Source organism: Cydia splendana, chromosome 24 (assembly GCF_910591565.1).
Source record: "Cydia splendana chromosome 24, ilCydSple1.2, whole genome shotgun sequence".
Classification (NCBI taxonomy): Eukaryota; Metazoa; Arthropoda; class Insecta; order Lepidoptera; family Tortricidae; genus Cydia; species Cydia splendana.
In genome coordinates this window covers 3,579,912-3,597,321 of record NC_085983.1, presented here as the reverse complement: position 1 = coordinate 3,597,321, position 17,410 = coordinate 3,579,912, and the positions used below count along the sequence as shown (strand labels likewise).

The 17,410-nt window shown below is 37.6% G+C and overlaps 2 protein-coding genes across 2 annotated transcripts; one reads left to right on the top strand and one right to left on the bottom strand.

The window, feature by feature from the left end:
• Nucleotides 1-396: 396 nt before the first annotated feature.
• Nucleotides 397-4,442, bottom strand: LOC134802554 (COMM domain-containing protein 5-like). The gene is made up of 4 exons (XM_063775210.1): nucleotides 4,281-4,442; nucleotides 3,947-4,115; nucleotides 3,206-3,337; nucleotides 397-1,578 (listed from the first exon to the last, which is right to left on the bottom strand). Exons 1-4 carry the CDS (start codon nucleotides 4,384-4,386, stop codon nucleotides 1,368-1,370), a joined length of 618 nt encoding a protein of 205 aa, XP_063631280.1. The 5' UTR covers nucleotides 4,387-4,442; the 3' UTR covers nucleotides 397-1,367.
• A 3,138-nt stretch (nucleotides 4,443-7,580) lies between these two features.
• On the top strand, nucleotides 7,581-16,096 carry LOC134802555 (cleavage and polyadenylation specificity factor subunit 5). The gene is made up of 4 exons (XM_063775211.1): nucleotides 7,581-7,984; nucleotides 8,598-8,709; nucleotides 15,452-15,542; nucleotides 15,723-16,096. The coding sequence occupies exons 1-4, from the start codon at nucleotides 7,755-7,757 to the stop codon at nucleotides 15,968-15,970; spliced, it is 681 nt and encodes a 226-aa protein (XP_063631281.1). The 5' UTR covers nucleotides 7,581-7,754; the 3' UTR covers nucleotides 15,971-16,096.
• The last annotated feature ends 1,314 nt before the right edge of the window (nucleotides 16,097-17,410 follow it).

The window sequence follows — 17,410 nt, the reverse complement described above, 5'->3', positions numbered from 1 at the left end:
AAGTGTGGAGTGTCACTGTATTTTCATAGTAACTTGACATTTAAGATGGCACTCCACACTCTGTGACTGCAGTCAGTGGCGTAGCTAGGCGTGGGCGAAGTGGGCCGTTCGCCCACGGCCTCGCGATCCAAGGGGGGCCTCACGCGAAGCCCCTTCGGACACAGTGAAAGAAAAGGGCCTCGCAGATGCGACTTCGCCCACAGCTAGATTAGTTCACGCTACGCCACTGACTGCAGTCCGAGCAGACTTAACTTGGCTCAGCTCAAATATAATTTTAATAATAAAACACTTCATTATGTTAGTTTTTTTATTAATAAAAATAGACTTTACACAATAAATGCAATCGCACCGATTTAATAATAATAACGAGTCCTATTTACAAGAAAAATACAACTATGTTACGCTCAAAGAATCTTTGACTAACCCTATGAATGCCACGCCTGTTAGGCCAGTGGCAGGCGTGGCTCACTCCGCGACTTCGTCGCTTTGCAACAGGTAGCTAAAAGTACATCCGTTCCACACCAATTTTGGTGGCTAGCCATAAGCCGCGCGTGGCGCTGTCGCCACCTAGCGGCCATATCTGTCCTGGTCGTAACAGACGCGTTTTGTTAGAGAGTGAGTCTTCTGTACCTAGTACTATTATTTATTCTGTGCCAGTGGGGAGACACTCCTGACTTCGGTCAAACTCGGCTCCGTTCGGCTCAGCATTGCTCCGAGCAAAGGGTTGACACAACTTGACATCCCTTTGCGTGCTCGACCACAGATAAGATAATTACTGGAATGTTGACAACCCTAAATAGCCGAAAAGATGTCATAAGTTAGAAATGGATATCATGATTCGATTCTGAATCGCTGTCAAACTTCGGTTTTGTAGGAAGTGTCATTTCTGTATGGAAGTACTATTACTTATTCTGTGGTTAGGCCTTTCAGGTTCCCATGCAGATATTTTTTACATATGAATAGGTAATTTAAATTTCTACTCTTTTTTGCCAAGCTATTTATGTGACGTGCGTGGAATTCATATTTGAATAAAAAAATATCTCGACTTATCGGGTTTGACTGCTCATCCCTCGATTATTATCCCTATGTCTGTACTGTATCTTTAGGTATTTAAATAAAAGTAAACAAACAATTTGTAAATTTTCGGGTACATGTAATGGTTAACCGACCAAATACAAAACCGCCTGGACCAGTCACTGAACGACCTGACTTTAACCTACATTATTCGATCATGTAATGTTTTCATCTACCCTCAACTGGCTTAAGGAGCCATTTCAGGGTAGATTTTCTTTACTTTTATTTAAATACCTAAAGATACAGAGTATAGCTTTTGTTTATGGAGTAAACTACCCCCAAGAATACGTATGTCAGTCTTTTCTCATACACTTTCGTTTCTCTAGCACGATCATGCTTTTCAGCGCGCTCGCGACCACGAACCGTAGCTCATGGAATTTTGCTATAGATAACCTGTACGTGCGTGTCTGTCCGTCTGTCAGTTTGAGTATGAGTATGACGTAGGTGTCTCGGCGGAGTATTTGTTTTAGATGCTCTGGTGTGCTGTCTTCCATGTTGGCTTGGCTGGAAAAATTAGTTTTATAATTACATTTAGTTTTACATATACTTCGTTTTTAGGGTTCCGTACCCAAAGGGTAAAACGGGACCCTATTACTAAGACTTCGCTGTCCGTCCGTCCGTCCGTCCGTCCGTCCGTCCGTCCGTCCGTCCGTCCGTCCGTCTGTCACCAGGCTGTATCTCACGAACCGTGACCGGCTAGACAGTTGAAATTTTCACAGATGATGTATTTCTGTTGCCGCTATAACAACAAATACTAAAAACAGAATAAAATAAAGATTTAAATGGGGCTCCCATACAACAAACGTGATTTTTGACCAAAGTTAAGCAACGTCGGGAGTGGTCAGTACTTGGATGGGTGACCGTTTTTTTTTTGCTTTTTTTTTTGTTTTTTTTTTCTTTTTGCATTATGGTACGGAACCCTTCGTGCGCGAGTCCGACTCGCACTTGCCCGGTTTTTTTAAGGGTTCTGTACATTAAGTCGGACTCACGCTTGACTGCATATTTCTAATAGGTTTTCCTGACATCTATAGGTAAAGAACTATTTTGTGATTTTAGACTCAGTAGTTTCGGGGATAAAGGGGGAGGAATGGTCATTTTTCGTCTATCTTCTTAAATAACTTGTAACCGGCTATTTATAAAGGCAAGTTGTTTGTAAGTAACGCTCGTTCGACGCAAATTAACGTTTCTGAAATAAATGGCTATTAGCTTCAATAACTATTACAATGTTTAGCTCATGTTTACATTCTAGAAGTACACAAATTATTAAAAATGTTAAATCAAAATGCTAAAAATGTGTCCAAAGGACTGGCGTTATTCATAAACGCCTATAAGTCTAACAAGCCCTTGCTAATTATTTGTCCTTTTTCGTCATTTTAATATTAGTGTTTGTTAGAAAGGGACAACATTTACCAAAGGTTGGCTTTTACAAATACGGGGGTAAATATCTAACTCTTTTTATTACACGACTGCCCAAAAAAAAGAGTATTGTTTATAAAGCTTCTTTAGGACCTCTAAAAAACTGTCACTAGACTAGACAAAACAGTCACAACACAATACCGTCAATTTGTGAATGTCTTCTAAAAAACGTAATATCTGACACCTGAAAATACCGGTCTAAGAATCCTAAAAGACTATGGCTCAAAGATATGATAGATACTAAAATTATACCCGCATCATTTCAAAGAACGAAGAAACATTTAGAGCACAAATATTTAGCGAGTAATTTCAATTCCACAACACGTATTGTTAGTAAACCGTCTTTTTTAAAATTATTAAAAAAAAATATTTGATATTCTCAAAATTAGCTCTTTCATTTTATATGTAACACAATATAGTTTGAAAAACTTTATTTTTTAACTTTCTCATTTACCCCCAAAAGTGGCCCCATGTTTAAAATTCATTTGTTTACGTGAGATGTCCATTTTCGGGTCACTAATTTACATATGCATACCAAAATTTCAACTTAATTGGTCCAGAAGTTTCCGAGAAAAGAGGCTGTGACAGACGGACAGACAGACAGACGCACGAGGGATCCTATAAGGGTTCCGTTTTTTCCTTTAGAGGTATGGAACCCTAAAAACGGGAAACTAACACACACACCAGATAACTTGTATAAAAACAAAATATCTACCTAAGAGACATGTCAATTTTCCACTGCATGCCGGCCAGGCCAGGCTTCACCCGCAGGTGTGTGGGTATGTTGGTGTAGAGCTGCTCCGCACACAGCAGCGTCGCCAGCTCCGCTATACAGTCTGGTGAGAATCTATAACAAACATATAGTCATTGAGACAATTCTAACAAACCCATAGTTACATTGTTTTAATACAGATTTCCCAAGGTCGCTTCCAGTATCCATCATCAGATCAGCTCAATTGCATAAAGGGATGTGGGTGTCTAATTTAGTTACCTATTTCATTTGTTCCTCAAATTTACAAACACTGACAAGTTGTTGTCATTTTAACCTTTTGAATGCCACAGACGGCAATTGACGTCAACATACAATCGTGACAATGACGCCAAAGACTGCATTTGACGTCGATCGTTTTTTGATGAAAATCTACTGAAAAACACCCCATTTTAGGTTGGCATTATTTATTCACAAAACTAAAATTTACCCCCGTGGCGTCAGTGGCACGGCAAATGGATGCGCCGTTTGACGTTCAAAAGGTTAATATGGGAAAGCAAAAGAATGCTATAGAATGTAAAATCGCTATCTTACTGATTATTTGTTAGAATAGAACCCAAATTACATTTCAGAGAATTTTACATGTAAAAGTCAATGGATATAAAAAAAAATTCCAATAAAAAGAAGATAATATGCGATTGTAGTCATATGAGAGCTTTAACAAGTTTCTAAGACTAATTAATTTACCTCAAACTTTCTAAGAACACCTTCATATCCCCCAGTTCCCAGGCCTCTTTAGTGGCCGACCGGGCCCGGGCCACATATCTCACCACCTCCCGCACTGCTGCAAACTTATCCGCGCTCATTAAGCTCGAAGTTCTGCTGTCTGGGTTACCTTCCAATTCTTTGAGGGCCACTAGAATAGAAGTATTTTTTCAATGTTTTTTTTTCATAAGCCATGTTTACCTTTTAATTTCACTAACAAAAAACATTTGTATTTGTCTATTAATATACAGACATATACTCGATAATTTGCAAAGAACTTACGTTAAAGGACATAAAAAGTGGGTTGATAACTTACAAACAACAAATGGTTTTATTTCTTTCCTCTGTATGTCAGGTGTTATATTTGATATATTTAACCATTGCGATGGAACCTCGGTTAGTAGTTCTAGTTGTTGCGACATTTTAATTGATTACATCAACTAAATTATTTTCTTAAAACTTTTTCGAAAAGAAACCCCACGTAAAGTCTATTTCAATAGAACTTGCTAACTATGTAAACAAACAACGTTACTTTGTTTTATCACTGTTTCTCTTTGAATTTTTACACCACCTCATCAAATACCATTGAAACCATACACATATACACTATTGAAACGGTCCGTTCCGTAAAATACATAAATATATGTGACGTTCCACGGGAAAAGGTACCTTATGAGGGTTTCTAGTTTCGGAGATATGAAATGTTTTGTAAAGAGGTGAAAAAATGCTCAATTTTTTTTTATTGTGTGATCTGAAACCTTAATGCGTAACGTTTGTTTACCTGTTTTTATTTTTGTTATAAGTTAGTTATAAGCCTAGTAATGTCGTCTCAGAGTTTAGTAGAAAAGGTACCTTATGGAAAAAAGATTGAAAATTCCCAAAAAAACTAGTCAATACGGGAAAAGAAGTTTGGTAGAGAACTGTATTAGCATTCTGCAAAACTAATTTGATAATTTCAGTTCTGGTTGGGGCGCCTCGCAAATATTATAACCGTACATAGACCGACATCACAAATCCAAGTAGCCTGCTATTATACCAAAGTTACTCTCGTCAAGTCTTTCTTAACTAGAATAATCTTCATTTGGTTTGGTCGCATGCAGTAAATCAGCCATTGGTTTGCTGAAAAATGCCAATACCCGACGCATTACCTTATGGAATATCTGAGGTCATTGAACCTCAATGCCGCTTATCTTCAATAGCAACCGAAATATATTATTGATAAGAAATAGACGATTTATACCAGGTTAACCCCAAAATATTATTAGTTTATCCTAACTGTTCCATCATCATCATCATGCCTCATCATGTAACTTAATCACAAGGTACCTTTTCATTACATACAAATTATTGGTCTTTTTTAAGATTATTATGACGAAGAACTAATTAAATTTGGGGCAGTTTAATGTAAATTAATATTTTCTATTCATAAAAGATAAACTGTAATATGATTGATATTTTGTAGTGATGTATTATTAGATTTATTTCCATAAGGTACCTTTTCGTAAATGTATGGAGCAAATACTGCTATTGTTATGTAAGTTTAAAGTGGCATAAGGGGTTAAATATAGTATTTAGTTGGGGTTTTAGGATTTATTTCATTTGAATGACAGAATTTCTTTCATATGTGCTCAGAAAAATTGATTGTGTGTCACATTAAAAGTAAATATATTCAATTTTGTGATTTTATATGAAAAAGTCAGAAAATACATTTTCACCTATAAATCGGTATTGTTTTTTGCTTAAACTGTCTGTCAGTGTCGTTTTCTAATAGATAAAATTTAAATCTTGAGAGCTCATTGCAATCAATCGTGAAAATGAAATAAAACTTTATTTTCAAGAGATTGGTTAGTATACACATAAATCAGTCGATATCAAAAGTTTCTATTTGCATTACAGAACAAGTCGCAATATTTTTTAAATCTCAGATATATAAGGTATTATTATATGTAGTCAACTATGTAACTTACTGCAGGAACATAGTTTTTTAGGCGGCTAAACTTAAAACTTCTCTATCGTAAAGTTGCTCATTTCACAACATTATTTTCAAAAAATCATATCTCTGTAACTACGCAACCTAGAAGGTTGATCTTTTGTGTTATCGATAGCTTATCTATTGTAGATTACTGGGGTATGCATAACTCCATACCCGCCATAAGGTACCTTTGACCGTGGGACGTCACATATAACTGTATCTTGGATATTCAATTAAAAGTTTAAAATGGGTTCATAAGTTAGGTTATGAGGACCTTATGGAATGACGGTTTTGTTTCTTTTAAATTCTACAATTGCCTATGATGGGTAGTGTTGTGACTAAAGTTTGTGATATAAACCCGCTACACACTACCCAACCCATGATCTGTACCTACCGCCGCGGTTATAAAATACATCAATACATCATTCTTAAGTACTAATTTGTCTTCTGATCGTGATTAAACAAATTAAAAATATGTAACTACTTGTTTTTTACTTTTGGTATTTTATTATTCGAGATGGTTTGACATTAGTAAAGTAAGAAGGAGTCTTGCCCATCACTAGTAAATTCATCATTCAGAGACAATTTCAATATGGCGGTTTGTTTACATAGTTAGCAAGTTCTATTGAAATAGACTTTATAAATAATTAGTCGACAGTCGACAGGATGTCACTGTCAAGTGTCAAATAAAAGCTGTAAATTTTTTTTTAATCAGTTATGGCTTGGATGCGAGAGTCCTTTAGGCCCCATTCGCACGACAGCTTAAAAAGCGTTGCGTTAAAACCCGACGTTGGCGCTTTTTTACCGTTTCCAATATTTGTGTTCATACGAACGCTTAAAAATCACTTGTGAGTCGTACTGTCACGTACGCATCTCAGCAAAGCCATACTTTATTTGCTATTACGACGTATTATTTGAATATAGCTTGAATATTTCAGGAATTTGTAAGCATAAGTTGACATTTTTAAGGTGAAACTAATAATAATCTTGACGATTGACACCAAAAACTGACACTTGACAGCCAACTGACAGCAGCGCCGGCGCTTTTTTAACGCTTGTGAGAACAGATACACGGAGATCCGTATGCTCTATTCAATTTGACGCCAACGCTCAACGCCGAAAATCGAACAGTGCTCGATAAAAAAGCGCCGCGCTTAAAAACCGCCTTCGTGTGAATACATACATGGTTATCCATTTGCGTCATTCAAACGCTTTTTTAACGCGCGTTGAAAAAGCTGCCGTGCGCACGGGGCCTTAAGCCAAAATTGAAAAAGGCATTTTTCAGTCTTTAACCATTTCCTTGACATGTAAATAAACCGGTAAATTTGTGGCAGTTAGCCCCCATTCGCACGACAGCTTTTTCAACGCGCGTTAAAAAAGCGCTTGAATCTGTCCGCACTCTAAATTCGATTTAACGACCAAGGCTTAAAGTCGAAAATCTAACAACGCTTGATAAAAAGCGCCACCGCTGTCGTGTGAATACATACATGGTTATCCATTTGTGTCATTCAAACGCTTTATTAACGCGCGTTTAAAAAGCTCCCGTGCGAACGGGGGCTTATACATCACTAACGTTTTACCCATAGACTACAAACTAACATTTGATAAAAAAAAGTTAAAAAAACTTGTTGGTCTAGTCTATGCTTTTAATGGCTGCCTGCCGGTTGTTTGGTTTTGCACACCACTGACGCTACAATTTCCTTGTTTTACTAAGAATACCGTTAGATTTCTAGCGTCATATATCAATTATTATATGCTGTATTGTATTTTCTAGTCAGTGAACCATAATTAATTATCGGTAGTGATTAAAACCTCGAAATGGCGGCAGTACAAGGTACACCTGGAAACAAACCGTGGCCGGTCAGACCTGGCGTTCAGCATCAGAACAGCCAGAATAACAATAATTTGACGCTAAACAGGACGATAAACCTGTACCCGCTGACTAATTACACATTTGGCACGAAGGAGCCATTGTTTGAGAGGGACGCTTCAGTACCGGCGAGATTTCAACGCATGAGGGAGGAATTTGTAAAGATTGGCATGAGAAGGTGAGTTTCGTGTTATTTTTATTATGTTATCGTACCCCTCAATAGCTCTTTTAGTTGTTTAACTTTATTAACCTCAAATATCTCTTGTTGCTAAACACCATGCCAAAGTCCCTAGTTTTTGGCAGACTGCATGAAATTTATCTTGACTATATTATAACCTATATGCTAGCTTGATTATTTGTTCATCGAAATCAAGCTAGCATAGAGCAACACTTAACATTAAAGTTTTAATTAAAGAGAATTAAAGGTATTAATTACAATGTGTAAGGAAAAGGCCCAAAGTGAGATTAAAAATGTCATCATTAATGAATAGGTGTGTCCATAAAGAACTAGCCGCCTCACGAGCCGTGTAAAAATAACGCGAGGAAGAAGAAGAAGTATGTATCTTCACTACACCTTAAAACAAAGTCCCCCACCATGTGTGCCTATTTGTGTGTATTGTATGTTCGCGATGAACTCAAAACCTACTGGTTGGATTGTCATGCGGTTTTCACCTATCAATAGAGTGATTCTTGAGGAAGGTTTAGGTGTATAATTTGTTAAGATTTTGTGTAACCTGTGCGAAGCCGGGGCGGGTCGCTAGTTTTATATAAGTATGTATTTGTGACTTCAGGTCAGTGGAAGGTGTATTGTTAGTGCATGAACACGGTCTGCCACACGTGCTGCTGCTGCAACTAGGGACCGCCTTCTTCAAGCTGCCTGGCGGAGAACTCAATCCTGGAGAAGTAAGAACTTGTCTACATCGTTAATTTTTTTAGGGTTCCGTAACGAAAGGGTAAAAACGGGACCCTATTACTAAGACTCTGCTGGCTGTCCGTCTGTCTGTCACCAGCACCTCTAGCACAACTGGCCGCGACAGGCGCGAGAAGAGACAGATCGGCGCGACTTGGCGGCTTGTCGCGTGTTGGCAGCACAACGCACGCGCGAGAGCCGCGACAAACTCGCGATCAGGTGTCACTGTCAGAAAATGACAACGATCGCGACTTTGAACTAAAATCCGTAGCACAACTGCCTATTTTGAGACAAAATATTCTCTCGGCTTTATGTCAATCCGCGAGTCGAAGTCTACGCGACTTTATAACGCGACTCGCTCTCGCGGGTGGTTTGCTTGTACTTTTTTAACTGAACTCATGATAATTATAACTTAAAAACAAGTTTCATATATTATGTAATAATATAATTTGTATAATTACTTATTGGCCTAAGGGATAAGGAAGTATGGAACAATCACTAAATGCGCTTTACGCACTCTTATATCGATTATGCACGGTGATACCTACAAGTACCACAACACACCCATCATGTTTACAACTTTAATTTCAAACAGCTAGCTTGTAGGTACTAAATTAAGTAAATAGGTACATATGTAGGATTTTTTAAATTTCAATTCAGGTTCGTAAGTTTGTAAAAGTATAATCCTAAGACTTCCTTACACAAAACTTTCATCAACCTAACAACGGAGCCCGCTTGCTTGTACATAAACGAAGCCGATGAGGTAGGTACAAATGTTCAAAACAAACTATCCAACTTATTAAGTAATTTAGTAGTAAGTAGTTAACTTATTATTATTAAGTAAGCCTTAGTAGTAGTATTTAGGATCACGGTTAGATGTCTAATTTCAACAATCTCTTACTATTTAGGTACCGTTTGGAACCTTCCTCGACTTCAACAAAACATACCTACATGTGGCCTGTGCCCGCTGCATCGTACTGTAACAGAATGATGTAATACGTGGCTGTAACAGGATCATGTCCGGCTCAAAATCATGCTTTGTATGAAATATTATCAGTCATCACCCACTAAACCATTCCGTCCCCTGCCAACACCATACCATGACGTGACTGGACCGACCCGACCAACAATATTTTGAAGGAGTCGTTACGCTCATGTCATAGTCTGCGTAGCGTAGGTACGGTTATCATATGGTCTACTCTACCATATTGAAACTCCTCTAGATCATACCCGCGTTCTAGATGTTTCACTTCATGTTTGACAGGGTCTGATACGATCATGCTATGATACGTTGCTGTCAGCATTAAGTATGAAGTGGGCCTTGGGGAGCTAATCACGGCTTCTAGGAGTTGTAGGTACCTACCTACTTTATTTTTGTTTCATTTCAGGTAAAAAATACAGGAGTGAAAAAAAAAACAATATTTAAATTAATAATATATTGCTTTGCCTTATATATTCTTACAATATTCGACTTCTTATTATTAAACCTAATATATTATTAACATCTAGAACCACAATAGAGAAATTGTAAGAATCTTCTTTATTACCCTTGAAAAGTATTTTCTCTCTTCCTTTTTCTTCGACATGCGGCGTAGGACAATTAAATATCACCCTGGAAAGAAAATTGGTTTGTAAACAAAAAAATAAAATATGGTCGTGACTTCATCGAGGACTATGAAATAAGCTTTTCATATCAATTTGTCAAATCATAAACAGTTACACAGTACACATACACACAATAAATGCCATCCATTATTAGCACAATATTTGCTTATGAAAGCAGAAAAATATAAATGATCGTATTAGATTCATAATTGTTACATATTTGCCGTAACTTATTTTTAAAATGTGTTTTTCAATTAAAAGACACATCAAGATTGTTTACCTATTTCTAATGCTAAAAAAACGAACTATAGATAGGTACGCCATAACCATTATGGTTATTATAATAGTTCACTTCCTCGGTGGTGTTCTTAAAGCTAAAGCGCTTCTCACATCTTAGTGACTTTAGAAACGGGGACAGCTCCGCGTTTGAAACCTAAAAGCTTGCCTAGTGTGTTTCTTTTCCTGACTCTCCACTTCGGGGCCGGGGCCCGTTGGCACGTTCCTGTTAACAATATTTTCCTTTGGGTGCTGGGATATCAATCGTGTCTAGGATAATGCTGGACTTATTCTGAAAAAAAAAAACACAATTTACAACAGGAATATGAGAACTAAAACCAATAATAGCAATTCCATTAATAGGCCTGATGACAAATTTTGAAAACCCTTTTAATATCGTCGGTACACTTGTATTAGTTCCGAAAAACACTATATTTCAGTTATACTCATAAGATTTAACATAGATAATTGCATTTTATTATAGCTAGTTTAAACTTCGCGCGAAAACGCCCTTCATGCCATTTGTGACGTCATTATTTAGTTGGTGGTAGGGTGGTAGATATTGTTTACATACTTACAGTTACGAATTTCCCTTGAATCCGAATGATATTGTTAATTCAGCACCATATATTACGATTAGGGATGATAAATACATTACAAAAATTTATCACAATAACTCATTTTACACAAAAACTCTCACACGGTTGCAGTTTAAGATGAATTATTTAGATACATGTACATTTTGAGTGAAAATCACCGAACGCCGGTTTTACTTTTTAATTTTTCATTTTTTCTAGTTACGACAGCCAATATGGCAATGATAGTTCCATTCAGCCAAATAATTAAAAATGTTTGTTGTTGAAATATCGTATTATTTAGCATTTTATTTAAGTAATAACAAATAGATATCTACTTTATATCGTGTAATAATATTTTTTGGACGTAATAAATGTGTAGTGGCGAAATAACATTTTTTTTGCACCTTTCGAACTCTTTGGTGCCCACGTATAGATTTCGGTCAATGAGGTTGTCTATGTTGCTCTAAGAAATATGTTATGGATTGATGACGTCACTGTTTGGAACGTTTCTGATTGGCGTTTCAGTAAAAATGGCCGATTGGAGAATTTTGCACTTTTATTTTATTGAATATATTAATAATCCTTCAGTTTATACTGAGATTGGGCCATTTTTTAGAATCATATTAACATATATGTTTCGTTGAAACCATTATTTCCATGATTCTTTGTTACTTGCAACAGGCCTATTATAGTTATTTACAAAAATATTTTATTTAAAAGGTTTATTAAACAGAAATTAAAAAACAATATATATTTTAAGGAATATTATCAAAATTTAGTATATATAGACGGTCAAGCAAATCTTGTCAGTAGAAAAAGGCGCGAAATTCAAATTTTCTATGAGACGATATCCCTTCGCGCCTACATTTTTCAAATTTGCCGCCTTTTTCTGCTGACAAGATCTGCTTGACCAAGTATAAGGCTCTATTACTTACATTTTTTTAATATTTTTCTCGTAATTAAATGTTGACAAAATTTGAAAGTTCCTTGACTTTGACAGGAAAAACTTAACCATCGACAATAAACTAGATTTTTTACCACCAAAGAACGAATGAAATAGCGCAACCCTGTTTCCGATTCAGTGTTGTCACATGTAAATAGCATTTATGTTTAGACTTTGATTCTATCGGGGAACACTGATGAGTCGCGCCGCGACTTTGAGTTCTCTACGCGGCTGTTGCAGTCGCGGGTACAAGTTGTGCTACGGAAATCGACAGATTTGACAGCCGCGGGAATGTCGACTCGAGTCGCGGTCTAAGTCGCGGATGCAAGATGTGCTAGAGGTGCAGGCTGTATCTCATGAACTGTGATAGCTAGACAGTTGAAATTATCTACATCTTTAATTTTTTTTAGGGTCCCTATTACTATGACTCCGCTGTCCGTCTGTCTTTCACCAGGCTGTATCTCAAGAACCGTGATAGCTAGGCAGTTGAAATTTTCACAGATGATGTATAGACGGTCAAGCAAATCTTGTCAGTAGTAAAAGGTGCGAAATTCAAATTTTCTATGAGACGATATCCCTTCGCGCCTACATTTTTCAAATTTGCCGCCTTTTTCTACTGACAAGATCTGCTTGACCAAGTATATTTCTGTTGCCGCTATAACAACCAATACTAAAAACAGAATATTTAAGTGGGGCTCCCATACAACAAACGTGATTTTTTTTGCCGTTTTTTTAATGAACTTTTTAGTGTCCCATTTTGATCAGAACCGGGCGGCGCGAACGGCAACGCGGCGTCTGGTTCTGATCAATTTGAAAAGACTTACCCCCTTATTAATAAAACTTCCCACTTACCCAAAGAGTCCTCAAATTCTTCGGCCACACAGTCAGACGCGGCACGGACACGCTAGAAAAGCGCATTATTACCGGGAGTGTCGACGGACGAAGGAGTAGAGGGCGTGCACTCAGTAGATGGTCAGATGTGGTCCAAAATATTACCCAGACTTCGCTCCAGGCAACGATGCAGATGGCCGAAGATCGAGAGGCCTAGAGAGCAGTGGTAGGAAGAATAACCCATGGGAGTATTCATAAAACTTTATGGGGCCTGATTTAGTTAAATTATGTTTTATCCCTTTCTTACAAATACATAAGTCAATATGACAGATAAAGACAAATGATTAATTTATATTTATTTTTTTCATACAGTGCAAGCTTACAGTCCTACAACTCCTACACCAATTCACTTACACACTAAACAAATATATACATGTCAGAAAAATTACAAAAAAAAACATGAAAACAGATAAAATATCAAGAAAGGTAAAATTTACAATTCAGTAAAATAATTACAACTAAAAAAAAAGGTAAAATAATTATAATTCGCTTTTTAGCGATAAGCCTGTTGTTTACCTCTGCTTGTATTTCTGTTTTCTTTTGTATTGTCTTCTTTTATTAAGGTGTGCCATAATAGTAGATTGTACAACAAGGGCATAAAGTGACCCATTTTTACCTGAGGCAATTTTTTGTAGACAAAATAGTAGACGAGGGTAAAAATGGACATTTATGCCCTTGTTGTACACTCTGCTTTTCACTTCGATTGCGAGGAAAATATACAAAAAATCAAATATTTTAGCATTTCGAGATCGATCCGTGGACACAGAGGGGTACCTACTGTTTATGAAATCTTGGAAAAAATCCTTCTGTTAAAGCACATTAATAGCACAGTGCGACTGCAGTGGGTTCCATCTCATATCGGGCTAGCCGGTAATGAGATGGCTGATCGGCTGGCTAGACGGGCTGCAGTGGATGGAAAGGAAACGATCATTAGACCGTCTTATTTGGAAGTTTTTGGCCGCTATAGGAGCACAACCCAGTTGCTATGGAAAGAATATTTTAACGAACGCTCTAAAGAAAAAGGAATTTGGTACAAGGCCATAGCAAGTGAACCTCCGCGGATTCCTTGGTGCCTTAATGCTAACATGGGTCGAAAAACTGTTGTAACGGCGCATAGATTGCGAACGGGTCACGTGCCCCTCAATAAATTTAGGTTTCTAATGAAACAGATCGACTCTCCTAACTGCGATATCTGTGGATCAGTAGAAGATGTCTATCACATACTTGTAGAGTGTAGTAGAAATCGCGCCCTTAGGGAGGCGCTCATAACGTCGGCCAATCTAATGCCATATGACATCGGTGCCTTTATACACATCCTTAGCAACCCAATATCGGACACGGCACAAATGGCATATAGATTGGCCGAAGTTATACTCAACAAATAGATTATAATTATTTTTATTTTAAATGACCACTTATATAGATGTAAATAGCATAATTTCTGGAGATATAAGAAACGGACATGATAGGGCCGATGTATACAAGGGTATAAAGGTCCTGCTAAATAATAAATTAAAAAAAAAAAATATTTTAGCTTATTTTAACGTATTTATTCAAGACTAAAGAAAATTGTTATTGGGCCGGTCGGAGGCGCGGGGCGCGCCGATCGGGAGAGCGCCGGTCGGGGGCGCGCCGGCAGGGCTGGCAGTTTGTATGGCAGAATTTGGACTTTATTGCTAAGTCAATAAGGGTCGTAATAGATGATTTTACTTTATGCTCTAGAGCATAAAATGCGATTTTATGTCGTCTACGCACGACATAAAGGTGCACTTTTTGAGCATGAGAAGTGAAAAGAGTATTTGTATTGTATTGTACAATTATTAGCTATAGGCTTGTAGTGCGTTTATGAATAAGGGGGTTAATATAGTATTTTATACAATCGTGATATAATAGAGCGTTTGCAGTCGAGTACCGTGTTTAACGAGATTGAAAAGCTTGATTATATCACTATTGTATACAATACTTTTTCTATGAATCAACAAAAATAATACTTTAAACTAGTACAATCATACAAACAAACCAAACCAAAAGTTTACACCTAAGATACGCGAGCAGCCGCGATACCTTCCTACTGGTACGCGCCCCGGCCGCCGCGTTGGTCAACGACACCTTCTCGTAACTCATGAGGCCCTGGTACTTGCTTCGCGCTAAATTCAATTTTTAGACAGTTGTTTTCTCGATTTTGGCCACCGTAGCCTATGGAGACTAACTCAATGGTCAATTTCATTATAGTTGACTAAACTGTATCGAAATGAATATTATAGTTGAGTTGGGAGCCCGTACATTAAAAATACCCAATTGCAGTTTGGTATTAGAAATCTTAATTCAAGAATTACAGTCGACGAGTAGAAAAAACTTGTTTTGGACGACAGCGGCGACCCGCCGCGCCGTGTGCGTCCAGTCCGCGGCCTTTTTCATTTATTTACTATTATTATTTTCCAGGATGAAATTGAGGGGCTGAAAAGACTACTGACAGAGACGCTCGGCAGGCAAGACGGCGTCAAACAGGAGTGGCTCATTGAAGATACTATTGGTTAGTTATTTAACTGTTTTTAATTGACCAAGCAATATAGAATGTTTCCATATATCTGTGTCTTTTTTTTTTTGTTTGATAATTACATAGATTTTTTTTATCAATACAGGTTTGGGATAATTTTCAAAATTGCGGGGTTTAGAGTTCACAAAGTCAAACTAGAATATACCTTACTTCCAGGCAACTGGTGGCGCCCTAACTTCGAGCCGCCGCAGTACCCCTACGTGCCTCCCCACATCACCAAGCCCAAAGAGCACAAGCGGCTCTTCTTAGTCCAACTGCAAGACCGGGCACTCTTCGCTGTACCCAAGAACTACAAGCTGGTGGCCGCCCCACTGTTCGAGCTGTATGACAACGCTCAGGGCTACGGGCCTATCATTTCATCGCTGTCGCAGAGTTTGTGCAGATTCAACTTTATTTATATGTAAAGTGGTAAGAATGACTATTGGTTGATTGTTTTATAGTTTATAACAGGGGTTCCCAATCCCCGGCCCGCGACGCGTTCCAATCCGGCCCGCCGACACCCAAAGCGTCCGCGGGACCCAGGCTCCAGGGGTTCAGCCCTAACAGCAGCATCCAGATACACTAAGAGTCTAAACTCGAGAAATATTTGTGACGTTCTCAAGCAAAAGGTACTATTGTCCCTTGCCATAAGGACGCGCTGACGGGTTATTCGTATATAGATACGAGCAAATTTCGTCTTTATAGTAATGTTTTACATTTCATAACAAAAGGATTCTATTTCCATACAACGCTACCCGTTTTGATTCGTCTTAATTATATCACTCCATTTTTCAATAAATATGTAATATTAGACACTATCACACTGCTCCCAAAAATTAAGACTTCTTAGTCAAAAACATTATTTTCTTCTTTAAAATTAAAATTTTAGATATTCTTGTAATTTCTAGAGATGCACCGGATATTCGGTTACTATCCGGTGTCCGGCCTATTCGGCTAATATTTTAATATTCGGCCCGATACCGGATAGTGACCTACTATCCGGCCGGATACCGGATAGTAACATTGCTTGATATCGGAGTAAACAAATTGGATTTACGAAACAGTCACGGTCGTAATCGGTCTTGTTTATTATTTAAAAAAAATTTAAACATTCCACTTTCTTGCACATGCACTCATTTCGAACCTAGAAATGTGTCCGCGCGAACGTTCACTTGGAAACAGGTCAAACCTGCAGAATACGCACCTGAAAAACCGAAATGTAGGTATAGTTCCGCCCGCCGAATATTCGGCCGATGGTCAACCCGAATATCCGGTATCCGGCCAAACAACTATCCGTTGCATCTATGGACTAATTTCTAAGGAATAGTAGATACCTTTGTTGGTATCGAATACTATAATATCAACCAAATATAGTCATTCTTATTACTAATAGTTATAATTAAAGAGGACAGTTTAAAATAAGTATGGAACATTGTATGAATGTTTGTAGTATAAGTGCATTTGACTAAAACATGAAGAAAAAAAATGGAGTTTTATTTTAATTGTACCTCAAGAAAGAAGACTGTTTATAGATTTAAGTCTACCATAGTGTTAAGTATAGGTTAACCTCTTAAGCCGTTACTGCATGTAATAAAAAAAATATTTGTTGAAATTTGAACTATAAGGCGTATCCAGACTAGTCAATTTTTCTCCAATCTGATTCAATTGCCCGGTCGGATCAGGACGTGCGGACGCAAACGCCAATTTGACTCGCCGAATTCAACCGCCGATATTACCGATAAAATGAGGTGCGGACGCAAGAATACCAATTTGTGACGCCAGTACTCTAATATCACCATAAATCTAAAAAAAAAAAAAAAAAAAAAAAATCTAAAATTGGAGATTGACGCCAATTTCATTTCTGA